The sequence below is a fragment of the Tinamus guttatus genome, unplaced genomic scaffold (assembly GCF_059628265.1).
Source record: "Tinamus guttatus ecotype Peru unplaced genomic scaffold, ASM5962826v1 Tinamus_guttatus_pri_ptg000004l, whole genome shotgun sequence".
In the NCBI taxonomy this organism is placed as follows: domain Eukaryota; kingdom Metazoa; phylum Chordata; class Aves; order Tinamiformes; family Tinamidae; genus Tinamus; species Tinamus guttatus.
The window spans coordinates 12,729,686-12,755,276 of record NW_028288538.1 but is presented as its reverse complement, the minus strand read 5'-3'; the positions used below and the strand labels follow the sequence as shown (position 1 = coordinate 12,755,276).

General features: G+C 42.1%; 2 protein-coding genes across 2 annotated transcripts in view; one reads left to right on the top strand and one right to left on the bottom strand.

Annotated features, from left to right (window-relative positions):
- Positions 1-25,591, top strand: part of CCPG1 (cell cycle progression 1) — a 53,970-nt gene that overhangs the window by 21,662 nt on the left and 6,717 nt on the right. The gene's annotated exons all lie outside the window — the stretch shown is intronic.
- On the bottom strand, positions 162-8,210 carry PIGB (phosphatidylinositol glycan anchor biosynthesis class B). The gene is made up of 10 exons (XM_010219319.2): positions 8,091-8,210; positions 7,776-7,880; positions 7,490-7,620; positions 6,698-6,838; positions 6,390-6,441; positions 5,745-5,956; positions 4,392-4,456; positions 1,841-2,051; positions 920-1,100; positions 162-345 (listed from the first exon to the last, which is right to left on the bottom strand). The coding sequence occupies exons 3-10, from the start codon at positions 7,555-7,557 to the stop codon at positions 214-216; spliced, it is 1,062 nt and encodes a 353-aa protein (XP_010217621.2). The 5' UTR covers positions 7,558-7,620; positions 7,776-7,880; positions 8,091-8,210; the 3' UTR covers positions 162-213.

The following is a 25,591-nucleotide window of genomic DNA, read 5'->3' as shown; positions in this document are numbered from 1 at the left end:
CTAGGTCCCCCTTCACCCTGTTGCCCCTGAAACTGCCTTCAGGAAGAGGTTTAGATCTTTTAAAACTGTCAATAACTGCCTAGGCAGACTTCACCATTTTACTTACCCAGTTTCAAACTCATTACACTTTCTTTTTCGTAGTATAAGAACTTCTAAGCGTAGTACAAATATGTAAAACTGCTTTCATTAGGTCTTAAGTCTAGAAACTGATCTTCAGGCATGATTCATTTCAGCTTTTCTTCTGTAGACATAGATGTGGCTTCCAATTCGTCCTTGAGGTACATGAGTATGAAAGACAGTGGCAGACTTCTCATAGCCCTTTAAAGTTAGAAATGATGATATTTCCTGTAAATGAACATACATGAGTTTGCAAAGTCCAAAAACTGTATCTGGAAGTATCAAAAGTGTGTTTCAAAGTCTTCTTGAAACCATCAATTCAACTACCACGTGGAAGTTTTGTCCTTTATTTAGGAAAGGCGTCTGCAACAAGAGATTCCTATCCTGTTCAATCCTATCACAAGTGGATCTTCACCAGACCAAGTTGAGTACATAGACTTTGTAAAAGAATTGAGTGGAAAGCATGCTCTAAGTAGAGGTCTTGTTACTTCTTATGTGTCTATAAAGTCACTTAAAATTATATAATTATGGGAACGGACTACACATTTGATTTTAAGTATGGCTTGAGGAAAATTCCATAGAAGAAGACTTTGACACGTAGAATTTGCACAAAGGGCATCCAGGAATTCTAACTATGTATCACTGGAACACTGGGTATACTATATTATGAGCTAGAGGGTTTTATTAAAGTTATTGTCTATAGCTTTTTAAAACACATAACTATCAAAATCTTAATTATAACTCTAGCTTAATTTCTTTTGTAACTTGCCTTTAAGACCAGATCTTTGCAGTTTTACCATACCTGTTCTAGCACACTGAAGAAGATCAAGTGGCTGGGTAATAATGTCTCACTGTAAAATTCCTCATTAAGCCAGGCAAGCGGATTGGAGTAAAATCTATCTGCTTCATCAACGTAGCTCTCATTTCCAGTTAGGTCTGGGGGACACTGAAGGAATCTCATTTTTAGAGGACAATGAACATGGCTAGGGAGGAAAAAAAAAATCTGGATAAACTGATGAAAATCAGAGACTTGAAATGACTCATCACCTAAAGCTATATTAAGTTTTTCCTTGAGCCATATAATATTTTCTTTCTTTCTGTATTTTATATGGAAGAATCAGTACAATGAGTACATTCAGATCCAAGTTCCCATGACTGTATGTTTAGCAGTTCACAGAAGGAAGATTTATCTCAACAAAAATACCATCTGCATAACATCGGTTCCTTAAATAAAAGGTACTTTTCAACATCAGCCTGATATTTTATTAATTTGATGTATTGCAAATTTATTGGAATAGTGACTTCAGTCACTGTGTTACAATTATTTCTTCACTTTTAGTACTAGAGGGTAAAGGCAAAATTAAAGTAATATAGAGCTTATAGTCAGTAATTTTTACTGAAAAATTATCACAGTGAAGCAATAAGAATTACTGTCAAAAGTCACAACTTACCTGCTTATTGCATATAACTACTACAAAACCTTGTGAAAAAAACATTTAAAAAATATAGATGCTGAATTTTATTCTGTGGAGTAAGCATTTATCTAGTTTTCCCAAGTTATTCTATATTAACTGTATATGCGTATAAAAAACCAAAACCTAAACCATTTCTTGTGCTCTTTCATTAATCTCAATTTATTAAGTTTGGAGGAGGGGAAACAAAACAAAAATCTGCTTAGATACATGAATTCTGATATTATACACTCTCTTGGCTGTTCTGTTACCTGTAAAATGGAGTAGAGTGGCATGGCATCATGAAGAAGACAGAAGCTTGTGACTGGTAAGAGTTATTACACAGCTGCTGGACATGACTCATAACATCAAGAGAGCCTCGCTGGTGAATCAAGCCTGTATACAGGGCTGGGAGCAAATTTGTTAAAAGCAGGAAAATTGCTGCGGATTTCTTCCAGGTTTTCAATTGTTTCAAAGAATATCCTAGAGAAACATGTAAGTAAGTTTTAGAGATAGGTAAATACTAACAATTTCACACACAGTCTTTTATGAAAGTATTGTAACTTAATGGAAAAAATCACTATTCAATTTACAGCAATGACCTGGTTTTGAATTATTTTGAGGAAAATTGAATTATATGAGGAAATTCAAGGATTAAACTTTGTTCTCTTGTAGATATAACAATATAAATGTTAAGCCTGTACCTGTCTCTTAGAATCTAGAAGTAAAATTTCAAGGCCACTGCTTTACCTCTTTAGAGACAATTTTTCATTTACTGGAAGTAATTGTCCATACATGAATGACATGTGAAGATATAATGATGTGTTTTGATTTACTAATGTTCAAGCAGAGCCAGTATGAATGCCAGGTACTCTGCTGCCAGCAAGCTGGCATTCTTTCTCCAGTGTGCTGATAGCTACAGCATTCCTTTCATAAGTTTGGTAGGGTTCTTATTGTTACTGGTTTCTAAGTCACCTCCCTTGGACAAGCTTACTGCTCTCTCCTTCTCTATATCCTTCCCCATTTCTTGAAGGAACTAATACAAGGAAGAGAGACCTTTCTCCTGAAGGGAGATAGCTAATGACCTATTTCTCATAGCCACAGCCGCAGGTTAACTTTTCAGACAAAACACCTACATGTTCTAATGTCTAAAGACCTTTATGAGCTTCTTGTCGATCTTATGAAAGTATTTTATGTAGTATTGGTGGTCTTTCGATTGACCTATACTGAATCAAAACAAACAACTAGAATAGGCCTGTTTCAGAAGTCAGTGCAACAAATACATTCAATAGTCTTCAGCTGCTCTGTGTTCTAACAAATTGAAGATCTTCATCTTAGATGAAAACAAAGTCCCGTAATTAGTCTGTGGTTTAAACACCAGTGGAAACATTCTATTATAGGCATTTTTTCTTTTCAGCTTTTGTGAAACTGTTAGCTTATCTTTAGGTATGCTTATCTTTAGGAAAGGACTTCAAAACTAATGGGCATTTTTACTGCTTTTATATCTAACATTATCAGCAATTTAAAGACTTATTTGTAACCACTGAGTTATCAGAAATCTTGTCATCTTTTTGTTACAAAAGTATCCAAACAAAAGTATTCAGCTCTTGGTAAATGGAGAAAATGTCTCTATTCCCTTTTGAAAGCTAAGATGGATATTAACAGCATGAAAGAGTTATTTCTCCATAAGAGGAGTTTTGCTGCATCTAGAAGTAAAATGAGTTATCTTAAATCTGCTACTGACCTGGATGTTGCACTAAGCTAAGGTATATTAAATACCTGACCTCTGTAGTGCACAAAATTGAATAAGATGTACTCTTGATTAGGCTAACATAATTGGCTTATCTGTCTTGAACTTTTATTTTAAATGAAAGCTATGCAACTTCATGTTCTAAAACGTCCTCTGGAGCTTTTTTTACTTTGTTTTACACAACGATGTCACCTTTTCTATAGATGTAACGCTAGTCTAGCTAATACTTGGTGTGTAAAATATAAAATACTTCTTTATCAGACTCTTCTCTGTATTTAACAAGGACAAGAAAAAAAGGAGTATTTTAAGTGTTGCTGTTAATGCTTTAGAAAAATATGCCTTCTAGTTTAAACTGTGGACAGATTTTCTTCAAGATCCAACAGATAGGAAAAATCAAGCCCTCAAGTGCCAATGCAGCAGTTCATGTGAGCTACCCTTGATTTCAAAGCTAGTTTAAACTGTGTATTCCTAGTTTAACAGATTGATCCTTTTTTATGCCTAAAGGAAAACTGCTCAAATTAATTGCTTCCAAGCTCAAATTAACTGTGGAAAACAGCCTCCAACTGCTAGATACTCAAGAGCAGGTAGGAAGATTAGCATCATTCACTAATACAACTGAATCTAGAAACAGATGAGTTTGAAAGTTGAATTTCCTTCCTAAAAACACTCATAAAAGCCTTTGTGTTTCAGTGTATTTGAAAGAAGTGTGTGAAGAAAGACTACTGCACAGGAGCAAAGGAAGGGAAGGCACTGTAAGGGTGTTATTGCTAAAAATGTAGGAGTAAGTGATGCAATTTTAAAACTTTTTTTTTTACAGGAGATACTTTTATCAATGTAAGAAGGCTCTACCTGTATTTCAGTGACTTGTTCTTTATTGTCTTTACTAGCTGTAAAGAATGGTTAGGCTCATTCTAAGCAGCTTTGTAAAACACAGAACCTGAACTATTAAGTCTGTGTTATATATATGCACACACGTACACACACTTACTGTTATATATATATATGTGTGTGTGAATATATATCTCTATATATAAAACCAAGGGTTATAGGATATTTTAAAACTAAACGCTTACCGCAAAAGAACATGCAAAATGGCAGCACTGGGTAGATGAACCTGAATTCTTTATGGCTCAGCGTACTGCAATAAAATAGATAAGATACTACAGAAAGAAAGCTAAGTGCCTCAGTTCTGTTACAATATGTTTTAGAGCACATAGGACTAAAAGAAAAGCACTTAAACATTTGGCTTTTAATCAGTTTAGAGTAAACATACAAACTTACTTTTCAAGAGCACAATCAGTACACATCTCCCTTTTTCAAGTTTAAATGGTTGTTGGTCGGTTTAAACCGAGCACTAAAAATTCTGTCTGGCTACTGTGATCTGACATTTGTCTGCAATTAAATGGTCTGGCTCTATGAATAGTGAGATGTGACAACCTAGCTAGTACTTTTTTTTTTTAATAATACAAAACAATAAAAAGTGGGATGGTGAGCTAACATTTAAGTGCTTAAGTAAAAGCATTTCTTATCTAACAAAGTCACATTCACCTCTGTTAAAGGTGAATTTTCACCTTTGCATTATTTTGTTGGCATGCAGCACCACTTCCACATTATCTTTCAAGCCAAGTGTTGAGAGTTTTTTGGATTACTGTTTTGGCTTGTGCCAAGAGAACCAAAGTAGAAGAAACAGGTTCTCACAAGTTTAAGAGAAACAAAACAAAACAAAAACAAAAGCCTTAAGGCCAATAGAGCTACAACCAGTTTTGAGTTGGATTAAGTTGGACTATGGAAGGCATTGTGGTCTCACTACTGTTTGGCTGTATTCTGTTACTACTGTACTTTGAATAGTATTTAGTGTTTATTAATCCATCACATCTTTCTGCTGTTAAGTTTGGCTTGCTTAATGACAAGTGTGTTACATGAAGAGCTTGAAAGCATTTCACTGGCACCTGATTCTGATGCTTTAGAGCAACTGACCTTCTTCTGTGCTTAAAATGATAGAGTCCCATAATAAAGGCCAAGAGCTGTGTTAAGACTTGTGAATGGAGTAAGATTTATGGGTTGAAGAACCTCTTGTCTTACTCGGAATATAAGAAGTAACCAAATGAAATACAATTTTAGTGAGTAGTTTTCTAACTAGTCCTACTGCTGTTCACAGCACATACTTGTAAGGTGATTCATATTTTTTTTCATCTTCCCTAGGATTTCATGCTGAATTATTTTCTTAAGCATCTCATCACTTAATATTTCTTGTATAATTATCTTTTTTATTTGATCAAATATGAGAAACTAGCAGTGTTGGAGTAGTTGGATAGTTTAAGCTCTATTGTTTAACCTGAATACCACTATTTTTGCTCTACAGAGGACATAAGCTTTGATTAAAAGAATACAACCAATGAAATAGTTAGGAGGCTTTCAAAAATTACCTGTATACTAACACTGTCCAGATCACTGCCATTAGAAAGATGCGGTATCTTTTTGGTGCCTGCACGCAGCCATGAATAAAGAAAGGTAGGTGGGTACCCAAGACAACAGGTAGTCCCTGAGTGAAGTACCAGTGCCAAGGATGAGAACCATAAAATGTTCCCAAATTCTGCAGCACATTGAATTTCAAGAAGTTCAGCTGAACCAGGACCCACTGGGAGATGGGGGAGGAGAAGAAAAAGTTAAGGAAGAATCCAAAGTGAAAATTAACATATTTGTTATGTTATATAGTTACCATTGCCCTTAAATAATGTAGAATTTTCATTCATACTTAAAATCTTACCTCCCTTCTACTAAAACTCATCACAGACTTCATAGTCTTTAGCAGTTAAAAACAGCAGTCTACAAGTTTTATAGTTTGTTGATATGTTTCAAACAAACGAGAGTCTAGCCTATTAATATGAAACTATACCCTGAGAATTTAGAATAACTGAGAAGTCAGGGGTTAAGGTTTTATTACTTAGAGGTAATAAGCCAAATCCAAAAGTATCAGGATCACAGAAATGAACAAAGAAAAAAAATGTCTGAAACATCTGTCCGTCTTAAAAATAACCTCTATCTTACAAATTGTCTTTAGAGCATCTTACCTTACCAAAAAACACACGGTCAATTATTAAAGAGGTTCCCACTGTGACCAATCTACAGAAGAGGAAAGTTGGTGGCATTACTAATACTTGAATTGTAACAGATTGTATTTTTTTCTAGATGGATTTAGAGGAAACATACCTCCTCTTTAAGCTTCTGCAAAGGAAATCTGTTCTTTCCTTAAAGCAGATATTTTTAGGTTTTTTTTGTGTCTCGTTGCAGTATGGAATATGAATGCAATGAATGGTGAAACAGATGCTCAGATAAAGCTGTGCCCAGTCATAGTTCATTAAATTCAGAAAGGACTTACCCAACTGGAATGCATTTGTGTAAGATGAGGTCTGCTTTCTTCTGTTCTTGCCAAAAATGATTAAAGACTAAAGGTATCCATGGAATAAGAGCAGTGGGACGAATAACAACTGCAAGTGCTACTAAAGTTAAGTATTTGTAACTAGAATGAGGGAACATAAGAAAAAAAGTTTATCAGAAGCTTTGATCACTTCTTTTGCAGACAGTGGCATTTTAACAATTTAAATATTGTCAAGTCTCTGACCAGAAGTTCTACATCCCACAAATAATTTTGGTTCTCTGAGTGCAGATACTTTGTTTTGCTAGAAGAGCTGTCAACCATGTAATTACTACATGGAAGGACATGTGTACTACTAGAAGAGCCTGTGTGTTTTAAAGTAGATACCTGGTAAACAAAGATAATAGCAACAACAAATTCAGCTGTGACTGAACCCTCACTAGCTTCTGTTATCTTTTCCCAAGTTACCACAAACTCCAGTCTTCTAAGTCCAAATCAAGATTTTCCATAAAGGGATGCTTTGAGTAGAGACACTGGAGCAGAAGATAGTCATTTTATAGGCCCTATGTGCTGTTCCTTCCACTGTCTAAAACAATGCTTGCTATATGAATAAGGTTTTTTTTTTTTTATGTTTTAAGAGGCATCATTTCAAATGGTATCAGTTGACTAGTATTATCCACAGCCAAGGATCATTTTAGCAGGCATGGTGTTGAAGATTTTACAGTTGGACTCGATCTTGAAGGTCTTTTCCAACCGTTATGATTTTATGATTATCAGTAGCAGAAAGTTTCTCACCTGCTCCCCATCTTGGAACCTTTAAATGGATAGTAGGAAAGAGCAAAACTGGTAAGAAGAGTTTCCATGGTGTTTGTTAGAGTCCTGGTACAGGAATACCACGTAAACCAAGAGCACAGCTGGCAGAAGAACTGAAAATAATTATGAATAACAGGGATAAATTTTAACACACTAAATTCTGTAGTCTTAAGTAAAGGTCATAGTTTTTCTTACTGTCATGTTGCTATTCTTTACATTGCAATAGACAGTGTTAATTAATATTGTATTTTTGAAGGTTGAGACTCACCACCCACTGTGCTGTTTCTGCATTTTCAAGGTGTCTCACTAATGAATAAAGCTTCACGTCAGCAAAAGCTGCCAGAAGTGCTTGGACAAGTCTAGGGACCCATATCTGCATAAGCAAAGAGAAAACTTTCTTATTTGTAACAAAATGTTAAATTTCAAGTTCAAAGAGGCATCGTGTGGGCAGCCTGCGTGCTCCCGACTGCCTCATGGCAGGCTCCAGGCTTTCTATATTTTGTGAACAATCATCAGCTTAAATGTAATGCTTTTAAGTTACATCTTGAGTAGGGGGTGAAGTGCTTGGTGTCTCCATACGTACCAGCAGCTGGACGTCATCCTTAGCAAGGAGCTGTAGCGCTTTGTAGATGCTCGCAAAGACCAGCGGGTACGAAAAGCCCCTTAGGCCGTTCTCCCATTCCCACGTCAGGTATCCATAATTATTAACGTTAAGGACACACAGCACGAACAACAGCGCACGATGCTACCGCGCGGCCCGCGTGTGGCTCGGGCCGTTCCCCCGCGGCGGGCGGGAAGGATATCCGAACGCGGCGCGGTGCGCCACCTCCAGCGCCTGCCAGTACTCGTCGGGCACGAAGCTCGTCTGCACCAGCGCGCAGTTGAGGCCGCGCAGCGCCAGCGCCAGCGCCACCAGCCGGGGGTTCTCGCCGGGCGGACCTGCGCGGCACGGCCGGGCTCAGCACCGCGGGGCTCCGCCGCGCGCCCCCCCGGCCCCCGCCGCCTCTTACCGCCGCCGCGGCGCCCGCCGGCCGCGCCGGACAGCGCGGGGCGCCGCCGCACCGCCCCGCCGGCCGCCGCCATCCGCGCGGGCGGGCACTTCCTTCCGGCGAGGCGAGGGGCGGGCGGCCGCGCTGCCTGCTCCGCTCGCTGCCCCAGGTGAGCGGCGGGCGGGAGGCGGCGGGACGGGACGGGACGGGACGGGACGGGGGTCCGCGGGTCCGCGGTGCTGACGCGTGTCTCGGGCAGGTGCTCGGTGCCGCATGGCGGGGCGGCTGCCGCTGCCGCACGTGGCGCTGGCCGTGGCGCTGGGCGTGGCCAGCGGCTTCTACATCTACGGGCCCTACTTCCCGCCGCGCCCGCCGCCCGCGCCGCCCGCCCCCGAGGAGCGGCCCTGACACCGCGACGGCGGCGACCGGAGAGCCGCTGCGGCCCCGCTGCCGCCCGAGGCGCCTTCCCGCCGGCTGCGCGGAGCCGGCCCCGCGTGCGCGCGGCGCCGCCCGCAATGGCGGCCGGCCTGGGGCGTGCGGCGCTGCCCGGGGCCGCCTGGAGACCGGCGAGGTGCTCTCGTGCTGCTCTGCTGGACGCTGGCGCGGTTTGCCGAAGCTCTGGTCCTCCATAAATGCCACTGCTGTGTAACGCCTGTCACTGCCTTGGGCCTTCATTTCAGTCCAGTGGGAAGGTGGTGGTGAGCGAGCTGCACCTGGCTCGCTTCTCAGCTCGTGTTCACATATGCGGGTAAATAAGTGATATGATCCAGGGAAGGAGACTCCACAGCCTCTCTGACGACTTCTAGTGCTTGGTCACCCTCACAGTGAATTATTTTTCCATATTTCTGATGGAGCTACCCCCACGTTTCTGTGTGTGTACACGCATATGCCCATGCATCTATTCTAGTCCTCTCTGCCTTTAGCTAGAGAAATGAGAGAAAGAGCCGCCCTGGCTGAAGCACTGACTAACACTGTGGAAGGTCGGAGGAGCCTCTCAGACCCGGCACCCGCTGACGCTACGTGTCCACTGCAGGACCTGAGTGGCTGGGAGTGCTCCTGGACTGTGTCCTGGTCCATTGCAGCGCTGTGCTGTGCTGTGCCAGCTGCCGTTTGGGGGTTCTCCAGATGCTTCTGAGGCCCTGGGAAGAGCTGGGTGCCAAAGGCAGCCAGTGGTGAGAGGGCTGCCTGGGTTCGATGGAGCAGCACTGGCCTTGCAGCAGGCACCGTCCCTGCGGCCCCCCATTCTGGCCGAGCAAAAGCTGAGACTACAGGCAAGGAGGTCAGTGGGTATTTCAAGATTTTAATACATAAGTGGGAAACATGGAGATCTTTGAGGAGAAACTCTCAGATTTTGGTCTTACTGAAGAATTTGATACTGGAAAGGAAGTGATCCTTTCTTTGGGTCTTCTTTTAAGGTCATGGGAGGAGGCTGTGGAGAGATATTACAGGAGGAAGGGAGAGGACAGCAGTAGGGTGGACCAGGCGATAAGAAGGAGAGCAAAATAACGCCCGCGTGGGGCGTGAGGAAGAGCCCCCATCAGTCCCGCGCGCAAGCCCAGGAAGGCCGAGGGGCCGCCAGGAGCAGCGCTGTGGCCAGCAGGGGGCAGGCGGGACTCGCCAGAGCGGCTGCTGGGCCTCACCTGGCCCCGGCGCTGCCCCTCCAGAACCTGTTTGCGGTGACGATTCCCTCTTTTCGATGGGACGTGTCCTGCTCGCAGGGAAGTCATAGGGCGCAGGAGAGCACCTCGCTTAACCGAGGCTGCCGCGCGGGCTGAGCCAGGCGAGCGGCGGGAGGCGCCGAGCGGAGCCGGCCGGAGCGGAGCGGAGCGCCGCCGGGTAAGGCCTCGGCAGCGGCCGGGGCGGCGCGGGGGGCCCGCGCGGGAAGTGACGGGAGGCGGCGGCGAAACAGGGGCGCCCGCAGCCCCGCGCAGCAGCGGCGGAGGCGGCGCCGGGAGCCGGGCCCCGCTCGGCGCAGCGGGCAGCGGCCGCCGAGTAGGGGCGGGCGGCGGGGCCGGGGGGCTGCGGGCCCCAGCCGGGCCGCGGCTCTGCTCGTGCCGGAGAAGGGAGCGGGGGGCGCGGAGAGCAGCGGCCTCCTGCGCCGCGAGGGGGTTCTGCTGCTCGGGAGAGCGCCAGGAAGTGCCCGCCTGGCCAGCGGCGTCCCGTGCTCCGGGCCGCACCGGCCGCCTGTCCGGCCTCAACACGCGGTTCTTGTCGGGTTTAAAGCAGGGGGCCCTCATTTTGTGAGGGGGGCCCGAATTTGTGCGCTTCGCTCCACAGCACAGGGGCACGCAGCTCCCCTGGCCGCAGTGCAACCGCTCTGCAAAGTGAAAATTTCCCACAGGCAAGGATGTGCATTCCTGAAAAGTTAATGCATCATATCTCTGATTCTTAAAAATCAGCCTTTGTTATCTCAGCAATTTGCCATTCTCGAAGAAGCGTGTTCTATCTAGCTGGCCAGAACTTAAATCCCGTGTTAGGTTATCTGCAACTCCTTTCCATGTGCTGCTGGCCGGCCTGCTAGAAGGGCTTAAGCAGCCCAGCTAAGCTGATCTGCAGGGCCTGGGCTAAACCAATACCTTCATCGTCTTAGGTCTAAGGAAAGCTTAAACACATGAGAAAAAAGCTTGTCCTTTCTTTTTTGCAGATCTGTAAGAGTTAGATCACTGTTACTTATGTGGTTTTTCTTTAATGCTGCTACAAAGTATAAAGGACATGGCAGGAACAGTCAGAAACATCCAACTAACTTCTGTCTTTCCCTAGAGTTGCATAATGTGTATTTTGAGCATCCTGATTGTATGTCTGCTCCAACACTTTTCCTAGGCATTTGTGCCTATGACTTTTTCATCAGGGTGTTACATGAGTGTATTTAGACTTCGGAATGCTAGTAAGTGTGACCGAAAAGATGACTTTTTTCTTTTTTTTTTTTATTGAAACTTTACAAAAATATTTATCAGCTCCTGTGGATGAACATTATTAGCAGCACTGAGCAATTTCTAAAATCTGTTCTGCATGGCTTTTCCTTGGAAATTTATTCCTACATATAATCATCCCCTTAGCCTCTTGTTTATTCCTTGTGACCGCTCCAGGTAAAACATGTATTTCCAAAGTTGAAAAGTAATTGTAGGAACAGTATTTGTGATGCTAACTGGGTGTCTCAGAAGTATGGTTACAAAGATGGAAAAAAGAGCCGTCCTTCCTGTGTTTCCAGTTCAGGCTTCTAATTTTACATCTCATTTATAGTTTCAAAAATCTGGGTGAGGCGTATGTGCTACAACTTATGTTATCACTAGTTTTACAGTTAATAAAATTTCTCATCTACAACAAGATATCTGAAACCAGAATGTAAGGTTGTTTTCATCATTATCTTCAAACATGGGAATAGTTTTTTTATCACTAGACTACACATTTCCTTTTCTTCTTTTTCTCTTGAAGAGAAGATTGTTGAGATAAAGAAGGTTTTAAGTGACTTTTAGCAGCATTTGCAGAGACAAGTATTGTAAGCAGTAACCCTTGTTTCTTCTGTGTGTTCTTAGTTGTTCTGTTATGAGCAGGTATCTGCTGTGCTGGCACAACAGCTCTTGATCAGTCTGTCCATTATTCACATAACCCTGGACATGCAGAAATGAGAGAAAAAATTGGCATTCTCTGTATTCCCTATTGTCTAATAACTCAGCCAGTGTGCACTTAACATGCATTGAACTTATTGCACTCTTCTAGCCTTGCACATGTGATCTGTTCCTGCAGACACTTAAGTTTGATTTTTCTGTCATTAATTTCAGAGAGTAACTTTGGTGTTTCTAGCTGAGCGTTTACAAGGCTGGGCTGGGTGTGCAAAGCACTCAGGAACTTGCTTTCACTCCTCTTGTTCTACAGATACTGCTCCTGCAGGACATATGGTCATGTTTGCAGAACTGGCTTCAAACGTGACTGAAAAGATGTTTGAATACATGGTTAGGACATATTTATTTATTAGAGCAGATTCTATTATTAGAATAATTTATTTATTATTATTTTTTATTGATGCAAATATATTATCAACTCCTTTCTTTTTTGCTCTGATTTTTATCTTTTATATATTCTAGCTTCAAAACTGTGTCTCTATTAGGAGGCAGGACTAACCTGAGCCACATTAAATCAGTTGTGTTCATACCGTTTGACCTCCAGTGGAGGTAACGCCATGATTAATGAGGAATCCTAGTTCCTAATTTCTTTTCTGAAATATCCTTTTTTTCCCCCCATAAATAATACAATATAATTTACTTTTTATTCTTGTAATAAGCTGTCTCAGCTTCTGTGATGTATTTTCCAATCTTTGATGGTTAATTTCTGCCACGTAGATTAAAGTATGACTTGAAACCAGCATATTTTTTCCTGTGATGTTGATGTGACTTCAAGGTGTTGAAAAGATTTTTCTATCCTCTTTTGGTGTGATATATGGATGAACACTTTGTGTAGCAGTGGATCTTGGAATCCCTTAATGTGCAGGCAAACTCCTTAGAGCTGGCCTGGCAAGTTCTTCAGTATTTCAAACTATATTTAAAAAAAGAAAAAGCAACCATCTTAGTTCTAGGGCTGTGAAGATAGTATCAAGATGTTAAGCTTTGCAGTGCTGTTTCTTCTGAGTTTGCAAACCTACTTCCCAAGGCCGTTTCCTTTCTCTGTGGCTGCCCTTTTCACTGAAGAGAATGGCTAAAATGGGCACTTCTGCGAGACAGTGTACGGACGGGTAGTAAGTCAGCAATGGGCAGAAAGCATCCCTGAATGTAGGCGTTAATGCCAAGAGCAATTGTGCTCATGCTTGAGCTATACTCACAGTGCATATGCGGTGCAATATAGGGGCACCTGAAGCCTTCTAGGAACGTGTAGGGCTGTGCAAGTCTGAAGATCTCGGCTGTGCACGTGGAGAAGGTTCTGTTGTTGCCCCAATCATATTCATCAGAAGGGAACAACTTCTTTTAATAGGTTGTCGTGTGAAGTGTGTAACAGGGTGACACAGCATCTGCAGCCTTTTGTGCCTCCAGCCCTACCTCTTCTAAACAAACACAATGGCAGTAAATTGGACTCTAACCATCAAGAGTTATGTGGACTAAATGGCACAAACAATTGGCCCAATAACAATTTGGGTCATTGTTGTGGCCCAAGTCCTCTGTCTTGCCTGAAGGGAGGGATAGAAATGTCCCATAGGCTGAAGCTGGACTTGCAAGGAGTGTTTGAAAATCACTCTGCTTCTGCTGTGATTCTTTGTGTAAAATAGGATTGTAGAGTATATCCAGCTGAAATATTACTCAAGATTCCTTTTCTTTTTTTTTTTTTCTTTTTTTTTTTTTTCCTCCTTTGGGGTAAGACAAGCAGAGTAGATAGAGGTAGTGTCTCTCACTGGACCAACTCATACAGTTTGAAAGGGTGGACAAGTTTTCAGGTATATTAGCCCATTTCAGGTTTAAATTAGGAACGGCAAAAGAAGTGAAGTTAAAGATATTTGGGGTTCCCTTTTTGCCATACTTCTGTGGAGCATATTGGCAGGCAAGACAGCACATGTTATTAGAAGATGATGAATGGCCTCTTGCAGAGGTATTGCTGTTTTAAGGGCATCGTTCCATTTCTTATTAAACACTTCAGTGGCTGCAGAGTACAACCATGAAAGTGAGCAGTCTGTGCTCTCCCAAGTCAACCAGATTGTGGTCAGAGAGTCTGCTCCCTCATTATTTTCATAACTACGTTGGGTTTTTCATTCACTCCTCTTATCTGCTCAGCCAAAGAGCTGTAATGAAAAAGGTTGCTATGTGAACTGGAAAGAAAGAAAAAGTCCTTTTTGATAACATCCTTGGAGAAAGGGAATATTTGAACTGGGCTGTAGGCTGCTATCAGTGATGAAAGAACTAGCATTATTTGTAACATTGGCAGTGGGTTCTAGCAACTGGATTCAGTAAGATTTTGTAGATAATATACTGGGTAGGAGGAAGAGAAAAGTTGATTTAGTTTAATGATTAAAAATGCAAGTTGTCTGGCCTTCTTTTGCATCTCAGCCAGTCTTGCAAGTATTTTGCTTCGTATTAGTAGTTGCCGAGGGAAATTACATTCCTTCTGCAAGCAGCTGCTGATAATCGTGTGACTTATGTGTGCTGCATTTGAAACCTTTAGTACAGCCTCAAATCTAACAACTGTGGGAGTAGCTCACACTGTGAAACTGTTCTCAGCTTTATGGACTGTGGATGTAAGGCTTGCACGAGAAACAAATTACTGCTACAGCTATTGCCAACGGGTGGTACTTTCCAAATCTACTTTGAAGCATAATTAACGTCTAAAATGTGGATTACTGCAAAAAGTTAGGATAATTTGTTTTTATTTCAACTGTTAATGCTAATCAAAATTGTCCTCTCCCACCTTGCTTGGCTCTAACCCACGTTTCAGGTGTGACTGAACGTGCCCCAGGACGCGGTGGCCGTGTCGGCTCTAGCTGTTGCTGTTACCCTCCGCAGCAGCGTGTTCCTCGGCCAGTGCCCTGAGCTCCAGCCCGTGCTCTGCTCGCTCTCTCCCTGACACTGATTCAGCTTGACAGGCCTTTTCTGCTGGGGCACGAACTGTCTGGCTACGCTAAATTTTGCCATATTTTTACTTGCCTCTCATTGGTGCCAGGATAGACAAGAGAGCATCTGTATAGAGCTGGTGTCCAAGTTGGACAAAAGCACTGCTAGAATTTGATCGTATTTCTTTTGATAGCAAAACTCTCGTAATTTTTGGTTTTGTTTTGAATAAACATTTTCTATGTTTGAATTGCTAGACTAGTATTATTTATTTCAAGGTCCTTCAGCTGTAAAATGGAACAGATGGCAATAAATCTTTATTTAAGAGTTCTCTAAAGTTGTCTGTTTGGATTGAGGACCCAGTGAACAGCATGGGGCCTGGCATCCTGCAGTTTTTCAGCAGAAAGATAAGGGAAGGCTTCGAAAGGCCTATGAAAAGAGGCTGCTGCAAAAGTGGAATCACTTTTTCCAGTAGATAAGAAAAGATACTTGAACTACTAGCACTGAGAAATCCAACCAGTTTCTATTCTATTAATTTTATCTTATTTTTCCTAGCAGATGTGTTTAAATTGAATCTCTGTTGAAACAGAAAATGTCTTTAAATGCAAACTGAGAGCAAATGCAGTGAAATGGAATGAGTGCCTGTTCCAGGCGGGGACGGCAGCGCGTGCCGGGGCCGCAGGGCGCTGCGCGGTGCTGCCGCGCGGCCCGCGGCACCTCCCGGCTCGGGGAGGGCCGTGTCGCGGCTGCCAGCGCCTGGGTGGACGTGCGTGTCCGAGTGCCCGGCCTCTATCCAGCTGCTGTTTCTTCACAAAGTGCATAGGAGCTTCCTATCTTCAGGGCTCTTCCCTTCTGTGAAAGAGGGTTAAGATTGATAAACAGTTTCAAATGTTGGTGCAAAAGCCGGAAATGATAGAAATGCACTTTTTCTGTCCATCTGTCTAAGCTTTGTTTCCGTAGGAAACCAGTCTAAGAGGCCTGTCCTCATTTCAGCCTTACGTTTTTTTGCATTGCAAGTTTAGAGCATTGCTGCAAGAAACACTTGCTGCCTTCAGGCCCCAGTGTGGTGTGCGGAGCCACTGGGGGTTTTCTCTAGCCTAGTGTTCTGGGGAGCTTGAGAAATGGGAGCAGTTCCACTTTCCTTAATGGAAGCCATTGAAGAAGTGGAATAGGATCAGCAGAGCTGAAAGTTGGGAAGTTTGAGTCTTATCTGATAAAGTAGGTCTGCAGTGACTGTGTCTACAAATGTCCTGATTCTTCCTGAACAGTCTGAAGGAAGTAAGATGAACTGGTCAGTTTAGGCATATGTGATTTAAGTACCCACTGAAAAAAATGAGAGAATGAATGGACTGTAATGTTAATGATTATGTGTATGGTTTAAGAGATGGTAGAGGGGAACAAAAAAAAAAAGGGAGGGGAGAATTACATTACTCTCTGTCAAGTATTGTAAAGTTTATTCTATATTTGTTTTTACCTGCGATCCTAAAAAGAACGTCAAAAGCAATTTAACAAATGCTAATTGGCTATTTATGTTACATGGTCATTATCTTGATAGGAGAAAAGGTGGTGACATTAAGCTGAGATTAGCCAATAAATTCTAATTAGACTGATAGCATGAGACAGCAGCCTCCTAAGTGTTTAGACTGATTTTCAAAGTAGTCATAGACAGCCTTGACATTTTTCCCTAGTCCCAACTGTCTGTAGATAGAACTATTCCTTGAAACTAATTGTAATTTATTAGGCTCTTGCCTTGATTAGTATTCAGTGTGCTACAGTTAAGCATTGCAGTTGTTATGGTAGAAATACAGTTCAACAGACTGTATTAGTGAAGCCATTCAACTTGTCCTCCTCAGGACACGTTTACAAAGGAAACGGCACTGTTGTCTTGTTGTAGGGAGAACTAAAAATGACTTGCTCTGTTAATTTTACAAAAGCTCTCCACAGTCTTGTTTGCGTTAAGAAAAAAACCCAACTCTGTCCAAATGAGGACTCTGCTGAGGTCTATTTAAAAAAAAAAAAAAATCAACATCTTGTCACTCAGCAATGACAGCCGGGATCAGGCAGTGCAGAGAACAAACAGGTATCTGTTAAGCTTAAGCATGGGTTAATTTGCCAAATAGTATTAACATTATAAGATTGTAAAACATTGAAAATTATTTCTAAGTAATCTGAATAAACTGTAGTACTCTTGCTCTTCCCCGGCATTGATATGACAGCTTCCCGTAAAACTGTAACTTTTTTTGATTTCAAAAATACACCTACTCATCAACCCATTTGATGCATAGATGAAGATCACTGATCTAAAACGGGAAGTTTTGCACTCTTCAGAATGAAGATAGGGACATCAGATTATTACTATTTATAGCTTAAGGGAACATGAGGGCACTTCTATTTTACAGACACACTCTTCATGAAATCAAGCACCCAGAAAACATCAAACATGAATTTTTATTTTAAATTAATAACTTTATTCACTATTTCTGGTGTCTTATCACTTTGTACATGGGTGCTGTATTATTTCTAATATTTTCTAATATTTCAGAACTTTAATAAAGAGCAATAGCATCTGATCCACTCTAATACAGTCACTTGATTGATCTCTGTTGCTTATGCTGTGTTCTCCCTCAGAAATTTGAAAGAAAAACAGCGTTTATGGTAGATGTTCATTCTTTTAATAAGTTTGATCAAAAAGAGATACAGAAGAGTTCAAGCTCGTCAGGAATAAAAGAATATTCTTACCTTTCTCTTTTCATGCAGATTTGTATGAGGCCCCTATCCTGAGGCGAAGCCTCAGAACAAGCTATGACTAAAATGTCATTAATGGGGTTCCTCAAATAGAAGCAGACTAGCTTTCTTTTGGTGCTTTTCCTACAGAAAGACAACTGAATCCTCCTGTCTAAGGTTTTCCAGAGTGCTGATGCTGACGGCCCAATTGCTGGTGAGGATTCTTGCCTTTAGGGAGCAAGATGTGCTATGAAAACAAAATGGATGCTTTGAAAGTGTGTATTATCTTAGTGTTCCATTTGTGTGTTACTCTTGCAGGGATTGCTGTAGCTCTTGGAAGATACTCACCTGGGATCTCACATGGAGTAGGCTAGCAGCTGTTTTCTGCTTAAAAGCCACTGATCGTAAATACGCTGATATTTTATTTCTTGCAATTCTAAAGCAGTGCTCCCTGGTGATCACTGTTGATTACCTAATTAGTTTATAGTGGAAACAAAAGAACATGAAAGTTTTACTTTACTCCGTGGTGTTGCCAAATAGTTAGCAGATTTGTCTCTGTGTCCATAGAGGTGCCTCTCGGGTCGCAGGACGGCTGCCTGACCTAGTTTCGCTTCAATCACTGAAAGGAGACTGCACAATTTGATGCTGCAGTTCAGCTTTTACATTTCTGGTGTGAAAACAGATCTTCTGAGCATGAGTTGCCTATTTTGTTTTCCCTTTTTTGTTTGTTTGTTTGTTTCTTGGAGGGCTGTTGGAATCAGGAGAGTTTTCTGTTTGATTGCCGGTGGAGCTTTATGGCACAGATCAGATTTATGGATGCAGATGAACAACATTTCCCTCTTCAGCTGAGTCAGGTAACTGGGAGGTGGCTGGAGGCAGCAGACACTGATGTTTGGCAGGTTCTGCTTTTTGTCTGGAAAGCAGAGGAGAGTTGTTCTGCTGTGCTAGCTGAAATGAGTTGTTGCTGGGTCCTCTTTTTTTCCCCTCTTTGTGTCTCTAGTGGCAGATGTCCTAATCCCTGCTGTAAACCAGGTAAAACAGGTAACAATCTCGCATGTTCATCTTGGGAAACCAGCTGCTAGAGCAGGTTCAGACACCTGCAGCTTTTCTCAGGAGCAGGGTCTATGTGCAAGCAAGTTTGCTGATGCCTGGGATGAGGAATACTGCGTGCTGTACAAATGCATTTGTCTTTGGATTCCCTTCTAACTCCTTAGACTGTACAGCATAGATCAGTTTTACAAAAAGGCCATAAATTCTGAACATGCAGACTATCTTGTCAGAAAGACTTCATAAAAACTGCAGGAAAAGTTAATAACTAACATAGCTGACCATTGCTCTGTAGAGCTGTAGCTTCAAGTCTGTAGTGCTGCAGGACTTTACTGACGTAAATGTGACCCCCTAAATACACTAGAAGAAGTCCAATCTCTTATCCCTAAAGGGGATATCCCTAGGAGCAGGAGGGCGGCTTCCCTGGGCCGGCGGCAGCGCGGCTCGGCCGCTCGGGGAGCGTTTTACCCAAAACAGAGCACTGGTGGTGGCCCCTCTTTGCAAGCTGGAGCCCTCCGTTCTGGTACTAGCTCTGCAGTTCTAGAGCAATGTAACCTCACACATAGTAAAATAAGCCTTATTTGGACTGTACCTTTCTAACAAAGTTTACTGTTTTTGGGTAAACCTCTTTTTCGGAAGGATTGGGAGGATATAGAATCATAGAATGCTTAGGGTTGGAAGGGACCTCTAGAGATCATCTAGTCCAACCCCCCTGCATACGCAGGATCACAGATATCACTAGGTATTCCTCACAACACCTTGGTCAGAGGAAAGTAAAGTAGCCTAATCTGTTCCCTGAAATCACAGGTTTAAGTCTGAAAATTATTTTCCTCTTATAAATCATTTTCCCCTTAAAAATGGCAAAAACGTGTGAAATAGCTTTAACTCCTTGCACATTGCCTGCCAAGACTTACAGGCGAGCGGTTGGTGTGTTCAGCCTGTGCAGGGCTGTTTGCAACACGGCAAACAATTGCTGCTGTGTCTGTCAACACTTCTTATCCTGTTCCTTTTTCAGCACTTGAGAGAAAACAGAACAGTTAGAGTTACATTCTGTGCTCTACATTTTTCTTCAGAATAACTAATGTTATTCTGTATGGAAAAGGAAAGCAGTTAGGTCTAGGTTGAAAATATTTGTGTTGCCAAAACTGAGTGCCAACTTTTTCACTTTTTTGTTATTATGTGTGGGAGAAGAGGGCAGAGTGGGGGAGGGAAACACTTTTCAAATTATTCTCAAACTCGTGAAATTTTGTGAGTGAGAGTATTATAATTCATAATAAAAATCATGGTCAAAGAAACAGATGTTAGATCTAGAAAGACAAAATGCTAAAGCAGGAGGTAGAAAAAGTGTTTCAATATAAATAATAGTTTGCTCCTACCCGGTTGTCTCTATAGCAAAACATATATATTCATCAAGGAAAGGGCAATTAAAATTGCCTTGATTTTCAGGAAAGGAGATTTCTGAGCACTGAGACATGTAACTTAGGAGTTAGTTGTCTTTGTCACTGGTAGATGAACATGTTAAGGATATGTTAAACGTTGCATCACTTCTTAAATGAGATGAGAGAGAAGTAATGGACTTTCTTAACCTCCTTTTTACTCCTCCGCTCTTGCTGAAACCAAGACAAGTTTTGTGACGAGTGAGCGGTTGGTCATGGGTAGCAGCCCAGGCCTGTTGGATGTGACGCAGGGAGGACGAGCTGGGTTTTGTCCTCCGCTCCCCCTCTCTGCTCTTAGTGTCTCTGCTGTCCCCAGCTCTGCGCGTGGGGCTTGCAGCTCCTTTTCACATGGCCTCACCATGGTGTCTTGGTGTTGGTTTTGCTGTAGATAATACTCCTGTCATCTGTAAAGGCAAAAAAGCTCAAAACTGAAACTCTACGTTTTGTTTCGGGTGCTTGTGCTTTATGCTTGCTGCGTCTCAGCAGGGTAGACTGCTGTGTTGTCTGGTATTATTATTTTAGGTATTTTTTTAATGAAACATTGCAACTTTCGCTTTCTTCTGGCCAGGGCAGAGGCTGCATTCCTTTAAGCAAAGGAGCAGCGGCAGTTCTGGCTTGCTGAGACCAAGGTAACTTCCTTGCTTAGCTCTCGGGAGGAAAGGAAAGCGCTTGATCGTGGAGCAGCACCACATGACAAGCAGCTGAGAGTAATTAGGGGCAGGAGGCTGCATGGGGCCGCAGCCTTGCGCGGCAGGCCAATTTCAGAGCTGGTGTTCTAATATACACTGTTCTTATTTTCTCCCTCTGCTGATACCAATTGTAGATGAAAAGCAGCTCTTTTTGCCTGACTATGGTATTCAGGAGATCTGAACTGTGTGAGGAAACTTATTGCTGAAGCATACTTGAAAAGCTACAGATCCGTTTGCTGTTGTTAAGTTGAGGTATGTAAATGCTTTCTCTTGTTTATTTTCATAAGATTTATTGCATTATTTTTCTTGAGCTGACAATTTTTCTATAGTCAACTCTTACTGTGCTGAGAGCTTCAAAACTGCTGCTGACAAATGGAGTTAAATATTTTTTATTTTCAGTGCATTCAGCATTTTTGAATCCTCATTTTCTCAAGCAGAAAGTTAAAAAAATGTGAAATATAGTGGTTTATGTAAAATGTATTATTGAGATTTAAGTGATAAAACCCTGCAGCTCCTGGTGTATGTTTGTCATTGCTTTTTTGCTGCCTGGGTTTAGTGGGAATCAGTGAGGTGAACAGAAGGGGTTTGTGAGAGGGCTGGTAGCAAAAATAGCAGAAGGTGCTAACAGGGTTTGGAAAGAAGAGGATGTTCCCTCTGAAATGATACCAAAACTGAAGAGCAAAAACCCTGCACAATAATGCCTTAATTATCTTGGATTCAGTGTCAGACAAGTGCCATTCAGTGGGAAGGTGCTTCTGGTTCATAGCAGTATCATTCTAGGCTACTTGCGCTGAATTTAATCTCTTTGTAGGACACTGAGGGAAAGAGATCTCCTTGGTTTAAAGACAAACCTTGGTGAATCTATGATTGAGATTAAAATAAATGACTGCTGTGGCTAGAGTCTGGATTGAATAACACTAAGCTCACTAAATGTTAGCTGGCATTTCTTAGTATAGTTTTATAAAATTTGTCCTATAGTTAGAGGGTGGATAGCGAAGTATGCTGTGCAAATAAATCTTATAATGCAGATAATTTAACTTTAATATAATTTATATCATATAAACTATTAAGATGCTGTTTTATGTTAGCAGGATTAAGATGCTGTTTTATGCTAGCAGAAGTAGAAATAAATTTTAAGGAGGAAAAAGCTTACTTTTCTTTGGTCTAAATGTTTGGCTTCATAGCCAGGAAATAATATAACTCTTGCTTTTGTGAAGGAAGTGTGTCAGAAGAATAAAGTCTCTTTACAGAAATTCAATTTTGATACAGTATGGTGCACAGTATGGTGCAACTCTTGATGTAATTCCCAACGTAAAGGTCTCAATTCTGCTTCTGTTTATCTGGAGCAAGTCTTGGTAGGTGTATGTTAGCAAAACTCCCCTGAGATCAGTGGAGCTGTACTGATTAATGCTACCTGAAATGTTCTTTTTCATTTACTGAAGTTGTTTTTTTTATTGTAACTTCACAACTAGATTTTTATTTACCTCTATAGGAAGTCATATGCACTAATTTGAAGTGAAACCAAACACTGCAAACCAAGTCGATGTTTTATTAGAAGGTGAAACAGCAACTTTAATAGTCTTTTGAAACAGAAACTTTGCTGTCCGGTGCATTGTGTGTTCCCAGCTTCTTGTGACTTGGAGGTAGAAATCCGTAGCTGAATAGATCCCTCTTTTTTTTTTTTTTTTTTCCTTTCCCTTTATATTCTTCATTTTATTTTAGAGGTTAGCTGCATCATGTTATATTTCAAATTAGAATATGGGGTTGTGGTCAGAGTAGCAAGATGACTGCTGTTGGCAGCTTGGTTGAAAAACGTCAGGCACTTGGAATGGGAGCTTTGTGTTGTGCTGTTCTGCCCGCTTACTCGGTGCTGCTTTTGCATTGTGCCTCCCTGAGCCTTCCTAGCTGTGCTAGGGCATGGGTTGAGGCAAGCACTTTGCCAAAAGCTGTTCAAACATTTTGACAGACCACTGACCCTCAATCAAAAGCTGGGCAGTTTAATGCCCCTTGTAGTTGTGCACCTGTGAAAGTAAAGGATTCTGTGACTTGTTGAAGGAGTGGACTGACTTTTACAAATTCTTATGAAGACGATACTGTCGTTTCAGCTTCGCTTTGTGAGAAGAGATTGAGTGTTTTCTGGATTTGGCCAGCTCCCTCCATCCACATGCACCCGTTCCCTGCTTTGTGCCTCTAACTGCCCCTCTTATTTCAGGTCTGATCATACTGGATTCTAGTTCAAGGAATGGGAAGATCCGACTTCCTGTCTGATCTAAGAGAGGGGGTTTCCCTTATTTTCCCACAGATATGTATAAACTTATTTTGCCTGTTTTGCTGGATCCATTTAAAACATTTTTGATGATTATTTACACAATAACTTCTTAATATTCATAATGTCGTATCCATTATTCATAAACAGCCCAGTTCTTCACAAAAGGATATTGAGGGGTGTCACAGAACAAGTGTGTGTGGGAGGTAAATGACACAATGCACTTCACTCGTATGAAAGTAATAGGTTTTATTGATAATGGACAATGATTTCACGAGAGTCTGTGGCAAGGTCATTTACTATTTACTGCATCGGGTACGGGATATGCACAGAATTATCAAGGAGACTCTCCCATTGAGTCATGGGGTTCAGATTGGACCTCCTTGCTTTCCAGACTCCGAAAGGAACCTGGGTGCGGCTGGATCCAGTCCGAGTCCCGGAGCTGGTCAGTGGTTTAGGACTAAGGAAATCTGTGCACACTTAAGTCAGTAAAGTTTACAAGCTCAGAAGGAGAGTGCGCTACAGTCACTTACCCTGGATCTGCTAGGATCTGGCAAGGATCTCTCAACCCCGAGGAGTCTCCTTGAGAGGCGTCCCTGCTCTAGGGGAGATCCTGGCGTGCAGCCCACTGCCATGCAAGGACAGCTCGGTGGGCTCCCGGGTTCTCCCCATGGTTATGGGAGAAGATGACTGACTTAGTTATTCTCTCATTTCAGAAGACTTGGGCCTAGTGTATGCACAATTAGCCTTGTCTCCCCATCAGGATGCAACCATCAGGGCTGCTATTGATGGTTAATGTCTGGGGGAAAAAATCAGGGAGGCAACCACCAGGATCAGGTAATGTCGCTGGTGGTTAACACCTGAATAGGGCTACTTGTGAGAAGTCAGGTAGGCCAGGGGAAGGAGCACACTGGTCACAATGAGTTGCTCTGTCAATAACTTTGAGAGCTGGTAAGTTTTCCAAGGAGAATGTTGTCAGCATGAAACAGGACTCTTGCATTTGTGGCTGGAAGTGTGACAGTCGTGCAGAGGGTTAGAGTGCCTGGCTGTGAGCTATTTTCCTGTTATATCTGTTATTAATATATCCCTGTTATTGCTACACCAAAGCAGGCATAGACAGATTAATCTCTGGCGTACTATAAATCTTCAGACACTTTTATGTCATCTAAGCAATGAGAAAATTGTGAAGCCACCAAGAAATAAATAGCCAGGCCAGAATGCAGGAAATGCCCTGTATTGCTTCCTCCCACCGCCCGCCCCTCTGTGGTTGAACACAATCAAGTAACTCGCTCCAAAAATAAGGATGTCTTTTACCCTTGTAGAAGAGCAATAATGCTGAGGAAAAGCAGCAGCAGGCAAAAAGTAAAGTAACTTTACTTGCATCTTCCAATCAAAAACCTTGATTAGAAAGGAGCTGAGTTTGCCTCCTATTAAACAAACAAACAAAAAAGTATTTCCAAATCCAAGGGATAAGGAAAGTGGATTAAATCCTGCACTGAAATTCTTTCCTGCCCCACCTCTTTCGCATGCTTACTCACAGCTTGCTAAGTGAATTATGCCGTTTTGCTTTATTGTCCAATTTGTATCATATTTGTGTGGATTTCAGATTTATGTAGCAGTGATTAGTAGGTAACTTTGGGTTGTCTGTTGCTGACCTTCCCTGTAGACTCTTAATGACCTAATCATGACTGTTTATCTCTGCCAGATGGTTTCCCCCTAATGCAGCATCCTGAAGCCTTCCTGAGCTTGGCAGTGTGACCTTTTGGAGAGACATTATTATCCAGATATCTGTCTTTCAAAACAAGGTGAAAGACAGCTGAGAACTTTCCCAGCCTGGAGCAAAGAAGCTATATATACATTTTTAAAATAATATTTTCCTCTGGCTGTTTACACAGAGGCATGAAAAACCTGGCTCTGCTAATGTGTATGGCAGTCTGCAGAGTACTCCTTAGAGGCTGGGCATATAATCCAGTGTTTTCTTTAGCATTAGCACATGCACCTGTGTTCTCTGAGATATGACTATACTCATATCCTAACTGTGCATGTGAAAAGTTTTTTTTTGTTTGTTTGCTTTTTCCCCCAATTTTTAAATTTTGCATTTGCATTTTTCAGTGCTTAAACGCGTACTCAGTTCCTGCACTGCTGTGATTCCTAGTGACCAGTATGGCATGGTAGCTTGTGGTGCATTACAGCTCAGTGACTTCAACAGCTGAATGGCTGGGGAAAGATTAAGTAGTATGGAGCTGTTTTAAAAAAAATCTTTGCTTTGTTGACTCTGGCGCTTACTGGTGTGTGTGACCATTGACTGCTAGAACATGAGAGCAGCTGCTGCTGATGGCTCGGAGAGGTAAGCAGGGAGGCAGAAGCTCTTGCTCTCATATAAGACACAGGTCTTCTCAAAGCGTTTAA